This window comes from Cervus elaphus, chromosome 33 (genome assembly GCF_910594005.1).
Source record: "Cervus elaphus chromosome 33, mCerEla1.1, whole genome shotgun sequence".
In the NCBI taxonomy this organism is placed as follows: Eukaryota; Metazoa; Chordata; class Mammalia; order Artiodactyla; family Cervidae; genus Cervus; species Cervus elaphus.
Genome location: NC_057847.1, coordinates 11469066 through 11490385, shown reverse-complemented (window position 1 = coordinate 11490385; position 21320 = coordinate 11469066). Strand labels below are relative to the sequence as shown.

Genomic DNA, 21320 nt, shown 5'->3' with positions numbered 1-21320 from the left:
TGTGAAACAATACTAAATTTACTTCTGAGTATTTCAAGCATTTTTTTTCCCATCTACATACTATTTACTTGCTCCTCTTACCTCATTTTGGTTACTGTGCATTCATCATTCATATTTTGGATTTATCTCCTCCAGGAAACCAACCTTTGCTCTAATGGGTGAGTTGGATACTCCCATGCAATTCTTTTTCATCATATTTATTATTATATTGTTTTATAATTATTTGTTCACATGTCCATTGCTCTCATTAGGGATGTCCCTTAAATACAGGTAGTATATCTTTGCATCCTTATAACCTGAGTAAAATCATGATAAATAGGTAAGTTATAAAATTAACTTACTTTTGTATTTATTAGTCAACTAGTGTCCTTTGAGATATGTATTTTTATGCGGCTTCACACAAAAATGTACTAAATACAACTAACCTATAAGTAAAAGCTGGTTCCATTTTTTAAAATTTGCTGTTATGAATGTAAAATCAAGCTAGATTGAGTAATATAATTAGACAACAATCTGACAATCAATGGAGAGAAGGCATTTGATTTGAATCATCAAGAGAAATAAAATTTGTTCAAACTGTTAATCACAAACATTTATTGAGTACCTGATATATGCATAGCACTGAATCTGTACCTGACTTTCTGGGTTTGAGAAATGGTCTTTACACTCAAGGGACATATGATATAAGTAAAGAACCAATGACATTTATTATTGTTGTTGTTTACTCACTAAGTTGTGTCCGACTCTTTTGCGACTCCATGGACTGTAGCCCACCCAGCTCCTGTCCATGGGATTTCCCCAGGTAAGAACCCTGGAGTAGGTTACCATTTTCTTCCCCAATGACATTTATTAAGTGATATTAAAACAATGGGTTATACAGAAAAGGTTTTTATTAAATGCTAACTATGTCAAAGAAAGGAGAAGTGCTGTAGTTTACAGAAAAGAGAATAATCAAAAGGTTTCAAAGAGGATACACATCAGACTTGACTATGATTTGAAGGATGTGGATGTGTTAGAAGAGGATGACATACAGACAGAGAAAATAACGGGGTGAATGCAGGGGAAGACTGCTCAGGTGTTCCCTCCTCTGAGACCTTCCCTGACCTCGCATCCCGCCTTCCACCTCTCAGGCCCTGTGCGGTAGGGATGCCTCGTAGACACCGCCTGGCATCCACTGTGGGCCTCCATCACCGAGTGATGTTGTTCATATGTAGTAGTCAATTGTCCTTGATATTTATTTGTACTCTTTAGACAACTAGCTCCCTGAGCCAGAGGCGGTGGGAGGAGGGGGTGGGGCGGCAGGGAGATTAAATACTTGATTCTGTATCATTCAGTAAAGTGCCTGGTTATCAACAAGTACTCATTAATCATTATAATAAATAATGAAGGGATGAAAGTAGGTTGCAGGGTGGGAAAATACTGCCCTGTAGAGAAAAGCAAGTCAAAATCATCATTGCTTGAGATCAGAGAACTATTTCTTTAAAACTATTTCTTTAAAAAAAAAACAAAAGTCAAAATTTTCAGAATCATCTGAAGCAAATTCTGTCACTAAAACACTTATATAATGATTTTTGAGAATAGAATAAGATTTATATTCCCCAAAGAAGTAAATTATTGTCATCTGCTTTAAGATGACCAAACATATCTCATTATCAAAGAGTACATTGATCTAAAACCTGACAGCTTTCTCCCACCAGTATTTCTGATTTTAACATGGACTGTAAGCATTTGTGAGTGCCTCTTTAAAATCTTGTCAGATGTTTAATTTAAATTTTTCATGTATCTTAATTAAACAAACGTACTTCTTATAAAGACATTTTTAAGGCTAGTTTCTGCCCAGAATGCCTGGGAGTGAATTTCTAGCAGATCTTGGGTACCTAAATGTTTAGAGAACTAAGTCACTATCCACGAAGGAGGAAAACTGGGAAATAAAACACAAAAATGGAGTTCCTCATTTTCCCTGAAGAAAATGGGAGGCAAGTAGCATGTGCCAAAAAGTTCTCCAGTATTCTTGCCTGGAAAACCCCATGGACAGAAGAGACTGGCAGGCTACGGTCCAGGTGGTCAAAAAGAGTCAAACATGACTGAAGCAACTTAGTATGGTGGTGGTGGTGTTGTTTGGTTACTCAGTTGTGACTGGCTCTTTGAAACCCCATGTGCTCAAAAAATACCCATGGATTAAATCAAACCTTCTAAATGTTCAAACTAAATATGTACATATCTCCCAACAAACATTATTAATAAAGAAAAATAAGGGCTCGGGAACAGGTATAAGGAATCAAGAACAATCATGATAATCTCATGATCTACTCTTCAGGGAGATCTCATAAGCTTTAAATTCTCCTTCCTTCTATCCTTCCTTCCTTCCAACTTTTTCTAAAAGGCTAGATAAAATAGCAGTTTAGTAGGTTTAGCAGATTGGCAGGAAAAGTAAGCAATGTCCTCACTGCAAAGACAAACCCATCAGCTTTAAGAGCAAGAGCCTAGAATGCCACTAAACTTTGACCACTATCCCCCCCAAAATATTTATAGGGCATCAAGTCTTACGATTGAAATAGTATAACACAGCACTGAATGTATTTACATATTTTCTAATTTAAAAATTCAAAATTAATCTGAAATATACAAAATTTATTGCCAGATTATTGTGAATTTTTTTTCACAATTACCTTTACAACAAAGTCTAGAAACTTTGTAAAGACATTTGTGTGTGTGTGTGTGCTAAGTCACTTTAGTCATGTCTGACTCTTTGTGACCCTATGGTTTGCCAGGTTCCTCTGTCCATGGGGTACTCCAGGCAAGAATACTGGAGTGGGTGGCTATTCCCTCCTCCAGGGGATCTTCCCAACCTAGGGATCGAACACAGGTCTCCTGCATTGCAGACAGATTTTTTACTATCTGAGCCACCTAGGACACCTGAAAAGCCATTCACTGGAAAACAGATCATTTTGGAAGTTGCGTTTCTTAAATAAATCATAGTAAGGTAGTCTCCTGCCAATGCAGGAGACGTAAGACTCAGGTTCAATCCCTGGGTTGGGAAGATTCCCTGGAGGGGGGAACGGCAACCCACTCCAGTATTCTTGCCTGGAGAATCCCATGGACAGAAGAGCCTGGCAGGCTGCATTCCATGGGGTCGCAAAGAGTCAAATATGACTGAAGTGACTAAGCATGATGTTGTTGTTAAGTAGCTCAGTCATGTCTGACTCTTTGCAACCCCATGGACCGCAGCACGCCAGGCATCCCTGTCCTTCACCATCGCCCGGAGCTTGCTCAGACTCGTGTTAATTGAGTCAGTGATGTCATCAAACCATCTGTCCCCTTCTCCTGCCTTCAATATTTCCCAGCATCAAGGTCTTTTCCAGTGAGTCGGCTCTTCACATCAGGTAGCCAAAGTATTGGAGTTTCAGCTTCAGCATCAGTCCTTCCAATGAATAGTCAGGATTGTTTTCCTTTAGGATTGACTGGTTTGATCTCAAGAGTCTTCTCCAACACCACAGCTCTAAAGCATCAGTTCTTCAGTGCTCAGCCTTACACACAGGTAAATAACCAGAAACCTGGATCAAAACTTCAAATCCTAATTTAAAAGTACAGAAAGATATTACTTACAGAAATTATGCATAATGCCTCAATCTACCAAAACTCATACATGAAATTCTTCATGGTGGTATAGCACAAATCTGACCTATGTGAGTAAGTAAGAATGTAAATATTCTATAGTCCTAAAACTTTAGAGTAGGAAGTAGCCCTGGATAATATACCACAGGTCTTACAAAGGAGGAAACTGAGGCCCAGAGATTTTAAATCATTTCCACAAGATCACCAATTTAGTTCATGACAGAGCTACAGTTAGAATGCAGATTTCCTGTGACCTGGTCTAGTTTTAATTTAGAAACTTTTCTTTAAAATTATTTCAACAATTCATTCATGAAAGAAAGAAACAGTCTATTTAGTTGAGGCTCTCATCTCTTTAACTGCATGTTTCTCTCTGAACAAGTAGAGAGTCTTAAAATACACCAGAAAGTAGACAGGCTTGAGGGATGATGGAACCTTTGTCTAAACACTTGGCTCAGATTGCTGTGGATATTTATCATCAATTTAAACTTCTGTCTCACAGTCACCTTCTGACCCAGGGAAAAGGGATACCATGCTGCAAACAGGCCCTTAGAGCTTAACTTTGATTTTGAGACAGGCTTCCTGATGAGAGATGAATAGGGAAAAAGTAATAACAACAGTGGATTCAGCCTTCTGCCAGGAAGCTACATTTTTGCTTGTAGAGAGACTGCAGTCCAGTTATATTAGAAAAATCATGTTTTGTTTTTCCATCTATTCTGTTTACCCTCAAGGCAAGGTCTCTATTCTCATTTTTTCCTATTTAATTCCTATTTTGGGGCTTTGGGAGTTTTTTGGATGGTTATGTAAGCAAGGTATTTTACTCTCTGCAATTCAAGGTTTTAAAGAAACCCACTAACTTTGCTTTCTTACATTTCCATGAAGAATTTTCTGTTCCTTTGGATTATAAATATTCTCATTTACCTAAAATAAAACCCTTATTTTATATTCATCTAAAATTTTATTACAATAAATCATATAGACCCTTACTGAGACCTTTAAATCTGACACAGAATTTCTGCAGACATTATTATGAATTCTTCATTCTGAACCTGTGAGATAGCAAAATAAAAAGTACTATCCCTGTTTTATAAATGAGGAAATTAAGGTTCCAACATATTATATTTATAAGGAATTTATGAGGGAAGAATCAGGACTTTACTAGAGTTGCCTGACTCAGGGACAGGTGCTCTTTGGACCTTGTTGCCATGTTGAATTAGGAGAAGTGGAGTGAGCTCACTCAGCTCCTTCTTCCACCTTGACCACCCAGGTGGAGGTGCACACCATCCCTCATAAAAGCATTGCCAGGGTCCAAATGAGTCTGTCTTGAACCAGTAAAATCTCAGGAAAGGAAATAAATGCTGTATGTATTGAACATACTTTCAGTTTTCTGGAACAACTCTACATGAATCAAATGTTTAAACAATTTAAATCATTATAATAGAAAAAAAGAATAAAATCAAATGAGTATATGTACCACTCAGTTTGCGAATGCATCCTAATACCAGAGTAAAACTTTCAGGAGTTGTGCTGGTTTGCTTTTCCTTTGTGAATAATCAAGAGCTCAGCACAGGCCTGGCCCAAGGGAAAAGCACAAAACAAACAAAATTTCTTATTACCATTTCACTCCTCCCCACCCCCATCCCCAGCCCTGTTCTGCTCCAGGAATTCTGCTCCTCCATCATTTCTCTTACCATTTTAGTAACTGAGAATGGTCTGATAAAAATTATTTCAGTTATGCGGAAAACTCTAATGGCCCAATCAGAGGATTCATCCTGAAAGAACAATATCCACTTTTCTTCAGTGCCTATAAATTGCAATTCAATTTTTCAATATGCAGATGAGAATACTGAATCTCAAAGATCCATACCTTGCTCAAGGTCACAAGGTTGCAAAAACACAGGATTCAAATGTGAGACTCCAAAGACCCAGGCTCTGTTAATTGCTTTTTGAAACTAAACGGAAAAGGAGAAGTTCTAAATGTAGAAACTGTTCACTGTGAAAGGTCCTAAGTGTAGAAAAATGGTAGTAATTGGGAGTTGAAGAAATTTCCCAGAATTAAAAAAATCTAACTGTGAGATGCTACCCTCTTCCTACTATTCCTATGGCCTATTTGGCCTAGTTATAAGTATCTATGTTGTTAGCTCAAAATAATAGAGTTATAGGACTGTGGTTGTGTTTATGTGTTCTTTCCAAAAAGAACGTGTCTTAAGCATATAGGGTTAAAAAAATTAGAGAAATCAAAGAAAAAAAATTAAAAGATATCACAAACTTTCCCAGCCTCTTTGAAATTTTCTAAATAAATCCCACAAGACATGATAGCCTTTAATGAGGCTATCTGTGCAAACTGTTAGTTGGTGTCTTGGGTACCCACAGAAAACTCCCATGTACTTATACCTTCTATATGATGCACAATCATACAGTTCTATTCTGAAGAAAATCAAATATCCTCTTCAGAAACAGTGGGAATCCTGTGGACAAATTTCCATTTTGACTATATGAAGTCAACTTTCAGTTTCTATTAGAATGGATTTGAAGTGATTCTAATGTCTTGACTGTGGAACCATCCACAGACTACCCACGATAGCTGTGTTTCGTCCGCCTATAGTGTGAGCCAGAGTCCACCCAGCACTGGGACTTTCACCCAGAGCCATGATGTCAGCTGATTTTGATGGCCAGAGAATACTGGGGAAAAATCATAAAAGGCAAATTACCATATAATAATACACTCAGATTGGGTGACTGCTCAGTTGCTCAGTTGTGTACGACTCTTTGTAGCCCATCAGGCTCCTCTCTGTCCATGGGATTTTCCAGGCAAGCATACTGGAGTGGGTTGCCATGCCCTTTTCTAGGGGATCTTCCCAACCCAGGGGATCTTCCCCATCCAGGGATCAAATCCATATCTCTTAAGTCTCCTGCACTGGCTGGAGGGTTCTTTCCTGCCAGTGCCACCTGGGAAGCCCATATTTGAGAAGAAGACATCCACATAAATCTTCAGTGTGAGACCTTGATTCTCAGGTAGATTCCTGAATGTCTTTCCTTCAAACTGAAAGTATAAAGCATATTTCCCTTAAAAAAAGTTTAAAAGTCATCTACTTCAAAACAGTTTTCTTAAAACTGGAACTGCTTGTCCTCCTAGGACTTTAGCAACATTACATCCACAGAATAGATGTGGAGGGGGTACAAGGTAGATCAGGTGAGTATAGCTTTAACAAATTTATGAAATATTTATATCCTGAATGTACCAAAATATCATGAAAATACTAATTATCATAAGACACTTAATTTAATTTTGTTTCATCATCCTCCGCCTACCCAAACACAAACACTGCCAACGGAACTTTGAATGCATCCACTGATTAATTTCTTTAGAACTCAGTGCTTCAATCTTGATTCATAAACAAATTACCCCACTCTTTTTTATGTTTTAATGAAATAGACTGTGAGTATCCTGAAATCTTCCCAGGCTAATAAGAATTCCATTGGTTCAGGAAATTATTAGTTGTTTCTCAACAAAATTCAGTTCAGTTTTACTGTGCCTAAGGGAGAAAATAAAAACACAAACAAACACATGCCTAATCTAACCTGTAGAGACCAAGATTTAAAAGGAAATGGGGAAGTGATGAAAAAAGAAGTCATTTTTTTGTGAATACTCAGAAAGACATAATACTTGTAGCACCTGAAAGCTTAAACACAAGCCGTCAATGGAATGTTCAATTGTTCCTCCTTCATTGACTCCAAGTGTTTTTTTCTTTGTTTCAGCACAAGCGCATGTAAAAGAAGATTCCTATATTAGAATCACTCATTTGCCTTAGAATGGCCAGTGCCCTTCTGCCTTTCAAAAGAAAGTATAAGCTTTCTTTATAAAACTTCAGAGGGTTTGTGTTTGTTGCCAAAGACCAGAAAACTAGAAACTTTTTCTTTGCAGTTCATCTTCCCATAGTAACCAGTTAACTCACTGTTCACCCACCAGTCCATCCTATCAGAAACTCTAGATGAAAGTTGAGCACTAAATGAGAAGCATAATGTTCTGAATTAAACTGTAACTTAATCATTTCTTCAATAGAAAGCTCTGGAAAGAATGAAAAAGAAAAAATTTAAAAATAATTTCAAGCTAGCATCAATGAATCTGATAGGTTCTTCTACCTCAGGAGCAAATAATAACTATATAACTGCTATTTAAGCAGTTAAACTTTTTAATGAAAATATTAAGTCTCTATAAATAAGTTGTATTTGCTATGGGACATATCCATATATTTTTAAATTCTCTATTGAAATATCTTTAAATTTTTAAATATTTTTAAATTCCATAATGAAAAACTATAAAGCTGATGGCCACAGAACAGCTCTACTGAATAAAAAAAAATTTAATTAAAGTAATTCATAGCTACTAATTATCTGGTGAAATTACATGCACATACCTTCTTCCAAGTGAAACCCATCATTTTGTTCAAGTTTGAAAAACTGAGAAGAAAGAAAACTACAGCAAAATAAGGAAAGTGTGAGCATGAAGAATGTGCCTACATATTACATCAGTGTCTGCTTTCTGGAGTCAATTTCACAAAAATCCCCTGGGAGTGAAGGGAGTGAAGAAACCAGCAGTCTTTGGAAAATGAGGAGACTTGCTGCAAAATCTGGGAAAAGATGGTCACTCCCACTACTCTATCCAAATAGTCCTGGGAGCTGCCTTGTAAATCCCCATGCAGTGAAGCAATTCCTCTCATTCCAGATGCAATCCAGAGCAATGCAGGGTGGGAAATAGGCTTCCAGTTTTTAATACAGACTTTTATGACTATCATATTTTCAGAAAATAAACTCTGAAACAGACAGAGCTGGTAGACAGACGTGAGGCAGCATGCGCTGCATGGAGTGGGTAATGCTTGGCTTGCTCACATCTTGGAGACAATCGCAGAGAATGAAATGTGTGTGGGGTATGAAACAAGAGAGCAGGAATAATGCTTCAAATCACATGGCCCTTAGAAAGTATTTAATGGAAAGAGGTTTTTGTTTCTTTTTTTTCCCCATAGTAAACCTACACAAGAAGACACTATAGTAAAGCTCTTCTATTTGTAGGGCAAAATGTATAAGTAAGCTTAAAATATAGCCGATTTAGATATTAGATAAAAATACTGACGCATTGCCTAAGTGACCGTAGTAGATAAAATTTGCATTTTAAGATTTATAATTTTTTTTTTCATTTAATCTCTTTGAGACAAAAGTTGTTTCTTTATTTTTTCCATAACATCTAACATTTTGGTTCTTATAATTACCCAATAAGCATTTATTATTATTGTTATGTTATTAAATAGTTGAATAATAATATCAACTGGATAATTATGTCAGACAATAGTATCAATAATCATTTGATGAGCTCCTACTCTTTGTTAGGAATCATACTACTATGTAGGTGGTTTAATACATGATAATCTTCAAAATAATTATTTAAGGTAAATATTACTATTCTAATTTTATAGATGAGAAAACTAAAACATAGAGCACACAAGAAAATTACTCAAGAATATGCAACTATAACTTGAAAAATCTAAATCTGAAATTGGTTCACTCATATTTGAATGAATAAATAGTGGGAGAGGTTTTTTTAGATTAAAAAAAATAATATTCAATTGGCCTATGTGCAAGGAATAGCAATCATATACCTAATACATAAAATAAATTTATGACATGGAGTGGAACCTGGGAAGTAGACTAAGGAAAAGTGTGTGTGCGTGTATGTCACGGGAGGTGAGAACTACAGGCAATTCCTTATTTCGAAGCAAAGAATGACAGCCACTGGACTAAAATTCTAGAAATGATACAGATCATGAAAGGTCTTGTATGCTTTGCTTAGGAGCTTGAACATTATTCCTTCCTCAAGTTATGGGAGTCAATGGAAGGTTTTAAGGAAGGTAGTGAAGTGATCAGATTTCAATTTTATAACACAATAGCAACAGAGGTGGTCCCAATAGGTACAGATGGGAAGTAGCCACATGGGAGGCAAAGAGATGAACTTACCTGCTATTGCAGTAAAAAGCAGTAATCCATGAGAGTTTAAACTGGCGTAAGAGATGGGGTAGAGATGGAGAGGAGGTATATTTGAGAAATATTTAGCAGGTACGATGGTAGAATTTAGTAACTGATTCGAATTTTGCTTGAATAACCAAGTAGGATGATGTTGCCATTAACTGACATAAAGAATACAGGAGAAAGACGATCCTGTCTGGAAGGAAAGATAATGTGTTGAGTTTTGGGTACACTGAACTTGAAGTGGTTATGAACCAACCAGTGGGAAATTGGGTATTCTGAAGTTCATGTGGAAGATCAGGGTTGAAGAGAGAGATTTGAAAATGATCAGCAATTAGCTGTTAAGCAAAACCCTGAGAGTAAGATTCCTAGATAATCTAGGAAGAGAATAGATGGAACCAGTGGACTAAACCCAAGAGAAAACAAAGTGCTAAGGGATAAAAAAAGAGAGAGAGAGAAGGAGCCCATGAAGCTGAGAAGGAAAGGTCAGGAGGGTAAAGTGGGACCCTTCAGAGCACGGCCTTTCAGGAAAGCTGGGGTCGTTAATGGTAGGTGAAAGGAGTCCACTGGAACGTCACACATTACCAGACAAGGTTAGGAGGAATAGCAGAACACTGTTCTGCTCCTTTAAGGCAGCTAGGCTAAGAATAAAGAAAGGGTGAAAGCCAGACACAGGCCCTGGGGGAGAGCTGAGCTGTTTACCGGCTAAGGGGAAAGAACTCATAGAAAGGAAGCTGTTGAAGTTATGGAAAAGAGAGCATGATTAACGGAGCAACTCGCCCCAGGAGATGGAGAACAAACAAAATACAGAAGGAGGACAAATCCGGAAGGTTCTTCAAAACTAATTCAAAGATTTGGTAAAAGTAAAATTTATGCCACCCAGATTTATAGCTGTGATGACTGAGATCAGACCAAAATATCACTTTGTGAGTCTCATGTAAATGCTCTAAAATTGCCTTCAGGTAAATTTCTCAAATGACCCTCCTAAGAGTTCCATCAGATTGACAGGGGTGTGTATAATTTCTTCAAATTCAGATGAGGACCCAAAGGTTTGGTAAGATTTGTTGTTGTTGTTCAGTCACTAAGTTGTGTCTGACTCTTTGTGACCCCCATGGACTGCAGCATGGCAGGCTTCCCTGGAGTTTGCTCAAACTCATGTCCATTAATCCAGTGATGCCACCAAACCACCTCATTGTCTGTCACTCTCCTGCCATCAGGAGAAAGGAGTCTAAAGGTTGCCTAACTCCTAAGTAGCAGAGATGGATCAGAATCCAGGTGTCCTCCCAATGATGGTGGGACCATGGCTTACTTTACTTACTAAAGTATGTAGACTACAACAAGGCTATGATGCTTATGTTGCAAGCAATAATGTCATCTTTAAACTGAACTTATAATTCTGATTGAGCAGACACCCAGAAAGAAAAAGGAAAGAAAACCAGCCAATTGTGAGACTGTCTTTCCTCCTTCCCAGATGTAAACTAAAAAAATAAAAAATTTTTAAAGCACACAAACATTTTTGAGTTTGAAAATTATACCAGAAAGCTATAGAGACAACGTTCATTAATTTATTGATGCTAACTTTTTAACATTGTTAATGTTACCTCTCTGTAGAAGACAACAATTGGGTAAGGAAAATCTTGTGCTATTGTAATGTCCCTGATACACTGTTCCTTAGGAAAAATACTCAGTATGAGATGGAACCATCCTGATTTCTGTTGAAGAGTTTAGTTTTAAACATACCAATAAAATAAAGTAAAAACACAAAAGCCACCAATGCAGTCACAACTTCAAAGAAAAATTTTCCACTGGATAGACTACTTCTCACACAAAGGCCAAGAATAGATACCCTTTGTGTGTAAAAGCTCTTCAGCATTAAATAAAATTTAGAAAATGCCACATGAAATTTACATGAAAAGAAATTTAGAGGAAAACTGAATTGTCAATATATTCCTAGCAATTCCACTGTCTTATATAAACTTGTTCAACTTGCCAAAATGTATATAATAGGTCAATTAATAATTAATAACTTTAGTCTTTTTTTCCTACTATTACTTTATCTCTCATATATAAATCTAAACTTTTCAGTGTCGTAATCTCAGAACACAAAACATCAGTCAAAAAGTGACTGATCCAATGTTAAATATTTTATAAATTGCCATATAAGACTAAGAAATGACACATGAATTCTCCTTCAAGTAGGAACAAACTATTTGATTAAAAAAAGAAAAAAAATAGATTAACATAACTTTAATCTCTAAGTCTCCTCCTCTCAAAACAAAACTTCCTCTTGATGTTTTTACTTAACATATGGCATTATGTGCACTTCTACAATGATCAACACAATGTGTCTTTGGCCTGCGGGGATATGATAAAAGTGTGAAGAGCAGGAAGTAAAGGAAAGAAAAAGAAGACTAGATAGTCACCTGGAAATACATTTTAATAGTGTGGCCTTAGAATGATTCATCTAACTTGCCATAAGGAGGATTTGGGTCTTGAGTATTTTTTCCAGAAATGATTGTGAATTCACAATGTCTTATCTATAAATTTTAAATAAGCAGGCTTGTAAGTGAGAGGAATGACTAGAATAGCAAGTTATTAGCAAAGTCACAGTGTGTAGCCTTAGAAGAGGAAGCCAACTGGTGTCACATCAAGATCAAGAGTCTAGGCAGAGACTTAACACAGTGGTTCACCGGCATGAATCCATCACCTAGAAAGCTTCCCAAATCCCATCCACAACCAACAAATCAGGATATTTGGGAACAAGAGGAGCCTAGAATCTATACTGGCAACAAGCTCTTCAGGTGATTTTTTTATGCAACCAGCTCAGCATTGATCTGTGTGGATTGCTTACCAACTAACACAAAGAATCATGATCAAAGTCTACACTGCATTTGTCAATATCAAACATTTACTGTACCTATCAATCTACCAATCACATATATAGAGAGATACTCTCCAAAATAAAGCCTCGTTCTAATTTTTATAAAAGTAAAATTTATTTGAAGAGACTATAGAAAGAATTGCAAAGAATAAAAGCCTAATGTTTAAGTGCCATCCGGTGTTCCTGGTTTCGTATTCTACTCAAGAATGAACAATAACCAGGGTAAATCTGGTTACTCACCATTGAAACCAGATCTATTCCACTGAAAGTGGTTGACAATTATGCGCATTGTGGCCAGGATTGCCTCCTAATAGCTATTCTCCCTTTTATATCCTTCATAACTCTAGTCAACAGAGTACATTGTCAGTGTTACCCAGCTAAGACTACATTTCCCAGCAGCCCTTGTAGCTTTGTGTGACCACATGACTTATAAGTAAATAGAAATGATATGATGACTTAACAATCTCCATTAAAGAAGAATTACAGCTTTTATCTCCTATTCCCTATCTAGAAGCCAGGAAAGTGAATATAACGGTTGGGATTCCAGTAGCTGTCTAGGAATTTAGAACATCAAGGACTGTACCTTAGAGAGCTAGAAAAAACTGAATCCCTGATGATTCTGTAGAGTTGGTAAACCAGCCATTCACTACTAAACTAGAAGCTTATAAAATAAGAAAAAAACACTCTGTTGCTTAAACTACTACATTCTTCTACATGTAGGTGGACCTAGCTTAAAACATTCACTGTAAAAGAAAAGTGTGCATATCCTACATGAGTATGATCCAAAGTATCTATTTCAACAGTAAAAAGTTTAAAACAATTTATGAGTAAACAAGTATCTTAAACTATATATTTGCATTCTCTACTGCCTTTAAAATGATCCCATCCAAGTATTGCTGAGTATTAAGCATTGTTTCTTGATATTTGTATTTGAATGATGAGATAAGTGCCAGACATAATATAATAAAAATGCAGGAGGCCATGCTATAGAAAGGGCTTCCCTGTTGGCTCAGATGGTAAAGAATCTGCCTGCAATGCAGGAGACTTGAATTAGATCCCTGGGTTGGGAAGATCCCCGTGAGGAAGGTATGGCCACTCACTCTAGCATTCTTGCCTAGAGAATCCTCATGAACAGAGGAGCCTAGCAGGCTACAGCCCATGGGGTCACAAAGAGTTGGACACAACTGAGCGACTAAGCACACATGCTATAGAAAGAACTGTGAGCCCCTCAGTTCAGTTCAATCTCTCAGTTGTGTCCGACTCTTTGTGACCCCATGAACTGCAGCACTCCAGGCCTCCCTGTCCATCACCAGCTCCCAGAGCTTGCTCCGACTCATGCCCATCAAGCCAGTGATGCCATCCAAACATCTCATCCTCTGTGAGCCCCTCATCTCTTAGTAATCAGAACTCAGCTTGGGTCCATGATACTGGTATAGGGTTACAAATAAGAGGGTTGCAAATTTATGGTCCATGAGCCAAACCTGACATTCAAAATATACTGTATTTGGCTTAGGTAATACTTTCTGAAAACATTAGATATGAATGGCTTCAAGTGGGCATGCATCTCCAGTTCTCCACAGATCTACCATCACCTGTTGATATATATACTCTCTTGCTTCACTTGTTGATGTCACCTACCTGACCCCTGAGAAGCACTGACATTTATAGTCTCTGGAAATAAAACAGTATGCTTCTGTAGCTTTCCTTCTCTCCACTGTTTCTCTGTTGTTGAAATCAACGGTTCATATCAAAGATTATTTCCCAAGATTAAGTATGTCCACTTCTAATAACAAGAATGTATTCAAGTATTAGATATTAGACCTTTATTAGGTATTAGACCTAGGTATTAGACCTTTATTCAGGAATATAAAAATTAGTATAAATGCACTAGTATTTTCTCCTACAAAAAACAAATGGGAAAATCTCTTCAGGTAGCCCCCCAACAACCAACACACTTCCACACACACACAAACTCATAAAAAGCTAATTTTTGTTATCTTAACTCATTTGTTTACTTAATTTTACTTAATAGTCCCAACTAAACTTAGTCCAACTCTCAAACTTTCTCACTTTTATGAATTTAAACAATCAACTCGGTTCTTAAAATTTAGTGAGAAGTAGTAATGATTTTGGCCTAAGAGGCCTAAAGCTTTATTTGTTTTCTTTTATCTCATCATTCATAAGTATTTCTATAAGACATTATATATGTGATTTATGTAAAATATAAATTTTAAATTTCCGGTAAAAATAATCGTAAACAGAAGAAAAATATACCTTGAAGTTCTGAAAAAAAAAAAACTTATAAGTATGTACTTGCATATGATAATAAGTCTCTACATTTCAAAGAGGTCATATTCGTACACAAAGTCAGTACCACATTATATGACTGAGAGCTAAAATTTGAAAAACATATTGTTTTGCATGTGTGCCTTAGAAACTTCTTTAGTTTAAAACATTCACCTTAACTTACTCTTCTCCAAACTTAAAATCACATGGAGTTTCAAAATTCTGATTCTTCTATTAAGTTTGTGACAAGCCTGAACAGGAAAAATAAAGTATTGCCAAGTATTTACACAATATAACTTAAACCAAAATATGCATGGTAAATTCAAGTTATGTAATTCTGAATATCCTGGATTATGGAATTCTTTTTTATATCACCTTTAATTAAGACCTTAACTATTTACTTTTGCTATTGAAGTTTTATCACACATATTCTCTTAGCTTGAGTAATATAACTGAGCAATTTATTCTTTTACAATATGTATGCAAGCAATTTACCCTTTTTCTATAAAATGTTTGGATCTCCATGTTCCATGCTATTTGGATATATTAGGGAGAGGAGAGTTGGTATGGAATCAGGGGCTTTTTTGCACCAAGCATCACATTTCTAACATTTATATAAATTAAGATTAAGGTAGATTGAACTCTGCTCATTTTTCAGAAACACCTACAATGTAATTACAGCTATTTGAGAAAGTCTTTTAACATATGGCCTACACCATATACTTTAGGAAACATTAATTTATTCACATGTTCAATTATTTTCATACCTTATAAATGAAAATAATTTATCTTAAAATATAGTAACAAGGAAAGTTGTGTAAAATTTTGAATGAAAGTTGTTGGTTTTTCTGGTGGGGAAGGGGAGTCGACTTCTTTTATATTCAGATATTTCTATCACTATAGTAATTTTGTGCATTTTTCCCTCCCCTTTCCCGACTTCTACTTCTTATTCTATTATCTCCCCAGCCCTTCCAAACTACACATGCTTTTCACAACATTACAGGGAAACTCAAGAGGTTTAATCTTCTATGAATTGTCTCATTTTTTAAAACATAAAAAATAACATAAAAGTTTCAAGATTTCAGAAAGTGCCCCCTCTATGGGACTCTGGACAGATTCTTGGGTATTCATCGCAGATTCTTATTTTCACTGTAAATGTTTTTTAGACGTTGGGGTCTCTAGATTAATTTTATGAACATTTACAGAGCAAAAATACACAGAAACAGGTTTTAAATATATATACACACACATATGTAGTACATATGTGTGTGTATATAGCCAAAAAATATATATGAAGGACAGTAACAGAAAAGTTTAATAGGTGTGCTAAGTTTTAAAAGCTTGAGTTTGATGTTAAATTGTTATGAAAATCTTTAATGGCCTATTATGAAAGAGTACATGTCTGTATTTGAAACTTCAGGCCTGGAGGGTAAGGATTTAACAATGTGAAACCAATTTAAATATTTTCTTATATTCGCTAGCAGCCACACATTTTTGCTTAACCCTCCCATAGAAAGCAACCCTAACATATGCAGATTTCATAGGGAAAAAATTGGTAACCAGGCAAGATTTGTCTTAGATCTTTAAAAAAGAGAAGAAAGGAAACTTGTGTCTAATGAATAATGCCCATGCAAATACTCCGTGATAAATAAAATTATATAAGACATGCCGATTTCCTGCCTTCCGCCTCCAACAGGGAACCACCACTGTCCTGATGGTCAAGTCAGTAGGGTGGGAAAATAAGAAATCTGGCTTCTATCAACCTCTGCCATGGAGAAAGAAAGACTTGTCTCACAGAAAGCAAAAGTGATTGTAAGATCACAAATGAAACTAGGAGAGACGCAAAAATCTATAAAGAGAAAAGAATAAGGAGCCAAAGACAAAGAAAAATCAGTTATCAGAGTGGCTACAGAGGTTTTTCTAAACAAAGAATTTTATGAAGCAGCTGAAGTTCAGTACAAAAAAGGCTCCACCCTGCTCTGCTTCTGCCGCGACGTTTCCTTGCTCTGAGAACTCTAGCCCACAGCACAGACCTCCCCTAACTAAGAGTGTCTCTAGCCCTCCGTTTTAAGCACTCTCCTTTTCTTTTAAACTTCCCACTCTCCACATTCAGGCAAAAGGACTTATCCTAGACTTTCCCCCAAAGAATTCAGCAGTGTACTCTTCGAACGGCAGATGTAGGGGCTCCGGATTTACAAATGTCCCCGATTGTCTTCCGAGCCGTTTCCCAGGTGCAAATCTGTCAGCCCCCTTCTCAACTTCAAACCAGAACCTCCTCTTCGTGCTCTTCCTGAGACTTAATATTCCACCCATTTCCCAACCCGTGCAATAAACACCACAAGGAAAGCAAACGGCAAACTTACCATCCTCGTCTTCTTCCTGGGCTTTTATTGAGACGAATTGCCCTAATAAAACAGTAAGAATGAGCAGAGGTCTTGCTGCCACCCAGTTTGCCATCATGTCTAAATATTAGACATGTGGGTCCTCCTGGGAGTTAAAAGTATATTCTAAGGTTATTGTAGCACCATGAAGTCAGCTGCGGGCTCTTCTTTCAGCACCAGCCCCAGGGCAGCCTCTGCAAACCCCCTTTTTCAGCACCAGCTCCAGCACAGTCTGCGAAAACTTTTTTCAAGCGATGCAGCTTTAAATAGGAAGAATGTTGCCTCCACTGCTTTTCCTGCCCCTTTTCAGCTTGTTCAGGCTCATAACCATCCAGTGTCTGCGAAGCAACGGTCTGATTGATGGTAAACAACCGAATCAGAACACAAGCCCCTGTGCCTTGAACTGTCCCTATTTCATTTATGTTTTAAACATAAATGTGGCTTACTCACAGAAGCAAACGTTTGTTTCTCTTTCCTTTTCTTTTTTTTTTTTTTTTAAAGAAAGCCTATTAGAAGGAAAGAGTCTTATTCTTCCCTCCCTAACCCTTCCCCCAGACACACACCCCTTCACTTTTTCCCTATAAGCTGAAAAGACATCAGGAAGGAAATACAGCTTTTCAGCCTAGTTTTTGGTATCTAGATAATTAAACCTTAAACTGTCCACCTTAAACTTTCAAAGGGTCAAATTTTAACCCTTTCCTTTTTACTAAGGAGGACTTATTCTTGGCCCCATGCTACATTCTGTTTCTTTTCCCAGTTTCTGGAACAGGACCGGTAAATGTCCAGGTGAGGAAATCATTTTAGACAAATGCATCATACTTGGGATTAAGATCATCTCCTTATCTCTCCATCTCTCTTATTTAGGGAAATACATCTGCATCTCTTTCTTGTCCCAGAGAGTTTTATTATGCAGAAAAGCAGTCCACTTTGTCAGTGTAGAGGGATGGGAAGAACACGGTATTTGGATGCAGAAAGCCTTGCTTCAGACATCAGCTCTGCCACTCACCCATTTTGTAAACACTAAGCCCTTTATCTCTGTGCACTCCAGTTTTCTCATTTGAGAACAGAGCTTTGCTCTGATCAGAGGACAGAGTTTAGTGACATTAAAATGAGTAATACATTATTAACTAAGTTTCACGCTGCAAAGACATACCTAAAAGTAGTTACAGTGGTGTTTTTACCCCTTAACTAGCTTTGCAGGGAATTTGGTAGTTCCAGTTGCACGTGTCATTCAAGAGCATTGTTCATGAGTTTTTGTGCCACACTCAATGCTTGCCAAGATCTTAATGACCTCAGAGAGTTCCACATAATCTAGTAGATTTGCTACCTGGAGTCGACCCAGAATGAGAATGGCTGTTCTACATAGCACAGGTGAGTCAATGGTTTAAAATTACTCAGCAATGACCAGGAACCCTGCATTGTGCTCAGCACTGGAGGGAGAGGATGACACAAAATAAGTGAAAGGCATGCCCACTGTCTCCAAGGAACACATATAGACACTAAGAAAAAAGATTTACATGAAGCAAGAAGCATAAGCCAGAGCATATACATTAGGGATACATTAGACCCAGCAGAAATTCAGAGAAAGGAGAGATTATAGGGTAAGAATAGGCAATTAATGCATTATCCTTGCTTTTTTTGGTAGAAGAAATCCAAGAACCTTTGCATTTTCACTTTGGAGCTGTAATCTCTGGAGAAGTATTCCAGAGGAATATATGGAATGCAGCTCTACCCCACAGTCTAACTTGTCACTTCGACCTGTCCCATTTCAATCACTTCTGGCAACACCACACTTAACACAGTGCCCTGCTTCCACTGAAATGAGTGCATTGAGTAAGGATCAAAAAGTCACCCTTCTGCTAAGTCTAGCTAGAATATTTGAGAGAGGCCAGGACTTGAAAAACACCTTGCCAAATATTCAAAAAGAATAAGTGGAAAATGCAGAGGAAAAAAAAAAAATTAACTGCTCCACGTGCTTGCCACATCTATTCTACTTTGAAACCATCTTGAGACACCAATACCACAATACCAAAGGGCTGGCCCAATTTTCAGGCATCTTGTGTGGGATCTTTACTGAGCCACAGAGACTAAGGACATGTACGGAGAATCTGCAGTTCTCATAAAGTATTTTAGGTGCTGAGAGCACAGAGATGGTAACAGGACTTGCGGCAGAATCACTGTCCATGAAGACTCAGTGTTTGCATCTCAGTATCTGTTAGTAAAACAGATATGATCAGCATAAAATACAGCTATTTTCCATTTAAATGTAAGCACAGTCTTTATAAAAGTGATTAAAACTCCAAAGCGACCTCTCCTAGTTTCCTCCAGCCTCAGTCACCTCTCCCCATCACACCAAAGGCACATGTTGTGATAGGGACCAAGCAAATATTTTCAGAACTGAGATAAATTAGCATTCTCTCTTATCTTGGTAAGTTTGTGACCTGGGCTTTTCTTCTACGGTTGGCTTTAGGTTCTACATTAAAATCTGGAAAAAAGTGAAACATATACAGGTGTTGACCAGGTGTGTCTGTTTAATAGATGTGCCTGAGTTCATGGAGACTTGGCCATCTCTCGGTCCCCAAAGAACTGATTCTAGCCTTCAGTGCTTGAGTGGAGAGCTCAGATATCTGTCACAGTTCCAATGAATTGTGTGTATTATAATAATATGTGCCTAGTGGGTGAATTTTTACTAGTCCAAATTTTCACAGTAACACTGAAAGGTATTTATCATTTTTCTCAAGTCATGTATAAGGGGATTATGCTTCAAAGAAGTTTCAAGTTTGCTAAGCTAATAAGTGGTAGATTCAGGATTCTATGACTCTAAAAATCAGTGTTCTCACCACTGCCTAGATGTTAGATCTGCTGCTGCTATGTGGTCACTATGTCCAAGTCCATCTCTTTTGCAACCCCATGGACTGTAGCCTGCAAGACTCCTTTATCCATGGGATTTCCAAGGCAAGAATACTCAAGTGGGCTGCCATTCCCTTCCCCAGGCGATCCTCCTGACTCAGGGGTCAGATCTACGTCACCTGCCAGGCAGGCGGGTTCTTTATCACTGGGCCACCTGATCTGTGCTTAGCTGCTCAGGCATGTCCGACTCTTCACGGCCCCATGGACTGTAGCCCGCCGGCTTCCTCTGTCCATAGGGATTCTCCAGGCAAGAATACTGACGTGGGTTTCCATGCCCTCCTTCAGGGGATCTTCCCAAGCCAGGGATCGAACCCAGGTCTCCCGCTTTGCGGGCAGATTCTTACCATCTAAGCTACCAGAGAAGCCCAAGAATATTGGAGTGGGTAGCCTATCCTTTCTCCAGGGGATCTTCCCAATCCAGGAATCAAACTGGGGTCTCCTGTATTGCAGGTGGATTCTTTACCAGCTGAGCTACCAGGGAAGCTCAGCCACTTGATCTACTTGCCACCAACACTTCCAACCTTAGAAGGTGTCTCAGCACCCTGCAGGCTTAATCCCTCCCTCTGCTCTCTCTATGCCTTCTCTTTACATGTCCTTCAAGACATCACTAAGTGTGTTCCTCAATTTCTTCAAAAGAGAACCAAAAAACCAAAAGTTTCCTTTAACTCCACATTTTCTATCATCTTTTTTCCTCTCTGTCCTCTCCTGGTTATATTTCACCTGTGCATCAGGATATCATTACCAGCTCTGCAAAAGACACCAATAACCCTGTGTTGATCAATCCAAAGGATTTTCCTCCTTCCTCATGTAGTGTCTGATATTCAGACTACTCCCTCCTTCTTTCTGGAACTTCCCCCCCTCCCATGGCTTCCTGGCCCCAGATACGACTCCTACTCCTCTGCTTTTGGGGTCCAATTTCCTTTGCCAATCCCTCTCAGAAAGTTTCTAGTGCTTTCTAGTGCTGTATTATCAGCTTTTTTTCTCTCCTTGCCCATCGTCTTTATCTGTTAATTATTAGATCCCTTGACTTTGTGTCCATTTACATTTTAATAACTTCCAGTCAAGTTTCAGACCCTAAGTACTTGCACTGAACATCTCCCTCTGGACAAGTCCATATAGCTCAGAGTCCAGAATGAGACAAATCATCATTTCCCATTGTTCTTTATACCGGTTAACACTACCACAGTTATCCTCGTCCCAAGATAAGACACAGAGGACACTCTTCCTTCTCC

The 21320-nt window shown here is 37.8% G+C and overlaps 1 protein-coding gene across 2 annotated transcripts in view; it reads right to left on the bottom strand.

Annotated features, from left to right (window-relative positions):
- The window catches only part of COL5A2 (collagen type V alpha 2 chain), a 153742-nt gene extending 136145 nt beyond the window's left edge, over positions 1 to 17597 (bottom strand). Inside the window, exon 1 of one of the 2 annotated variants that reach the window (XM_043894287.1) lies at positions 17161 to 17597. In XM_043894287.1, the coding sequence (XP_043750222.1) occupies positions 17161 to 17257 (97 nt within the window). In that variant the 5' untranslated portion in view covers positions 17258 to 17597. The remainder of the gene's footprint in view (positions 1 to 17160) is intronic. The other variant, XM_043894286.1, reaches the window with a different exon arrangement.
- Positions 17598 to 21320: the final 3723 nt, after the last annotated feature.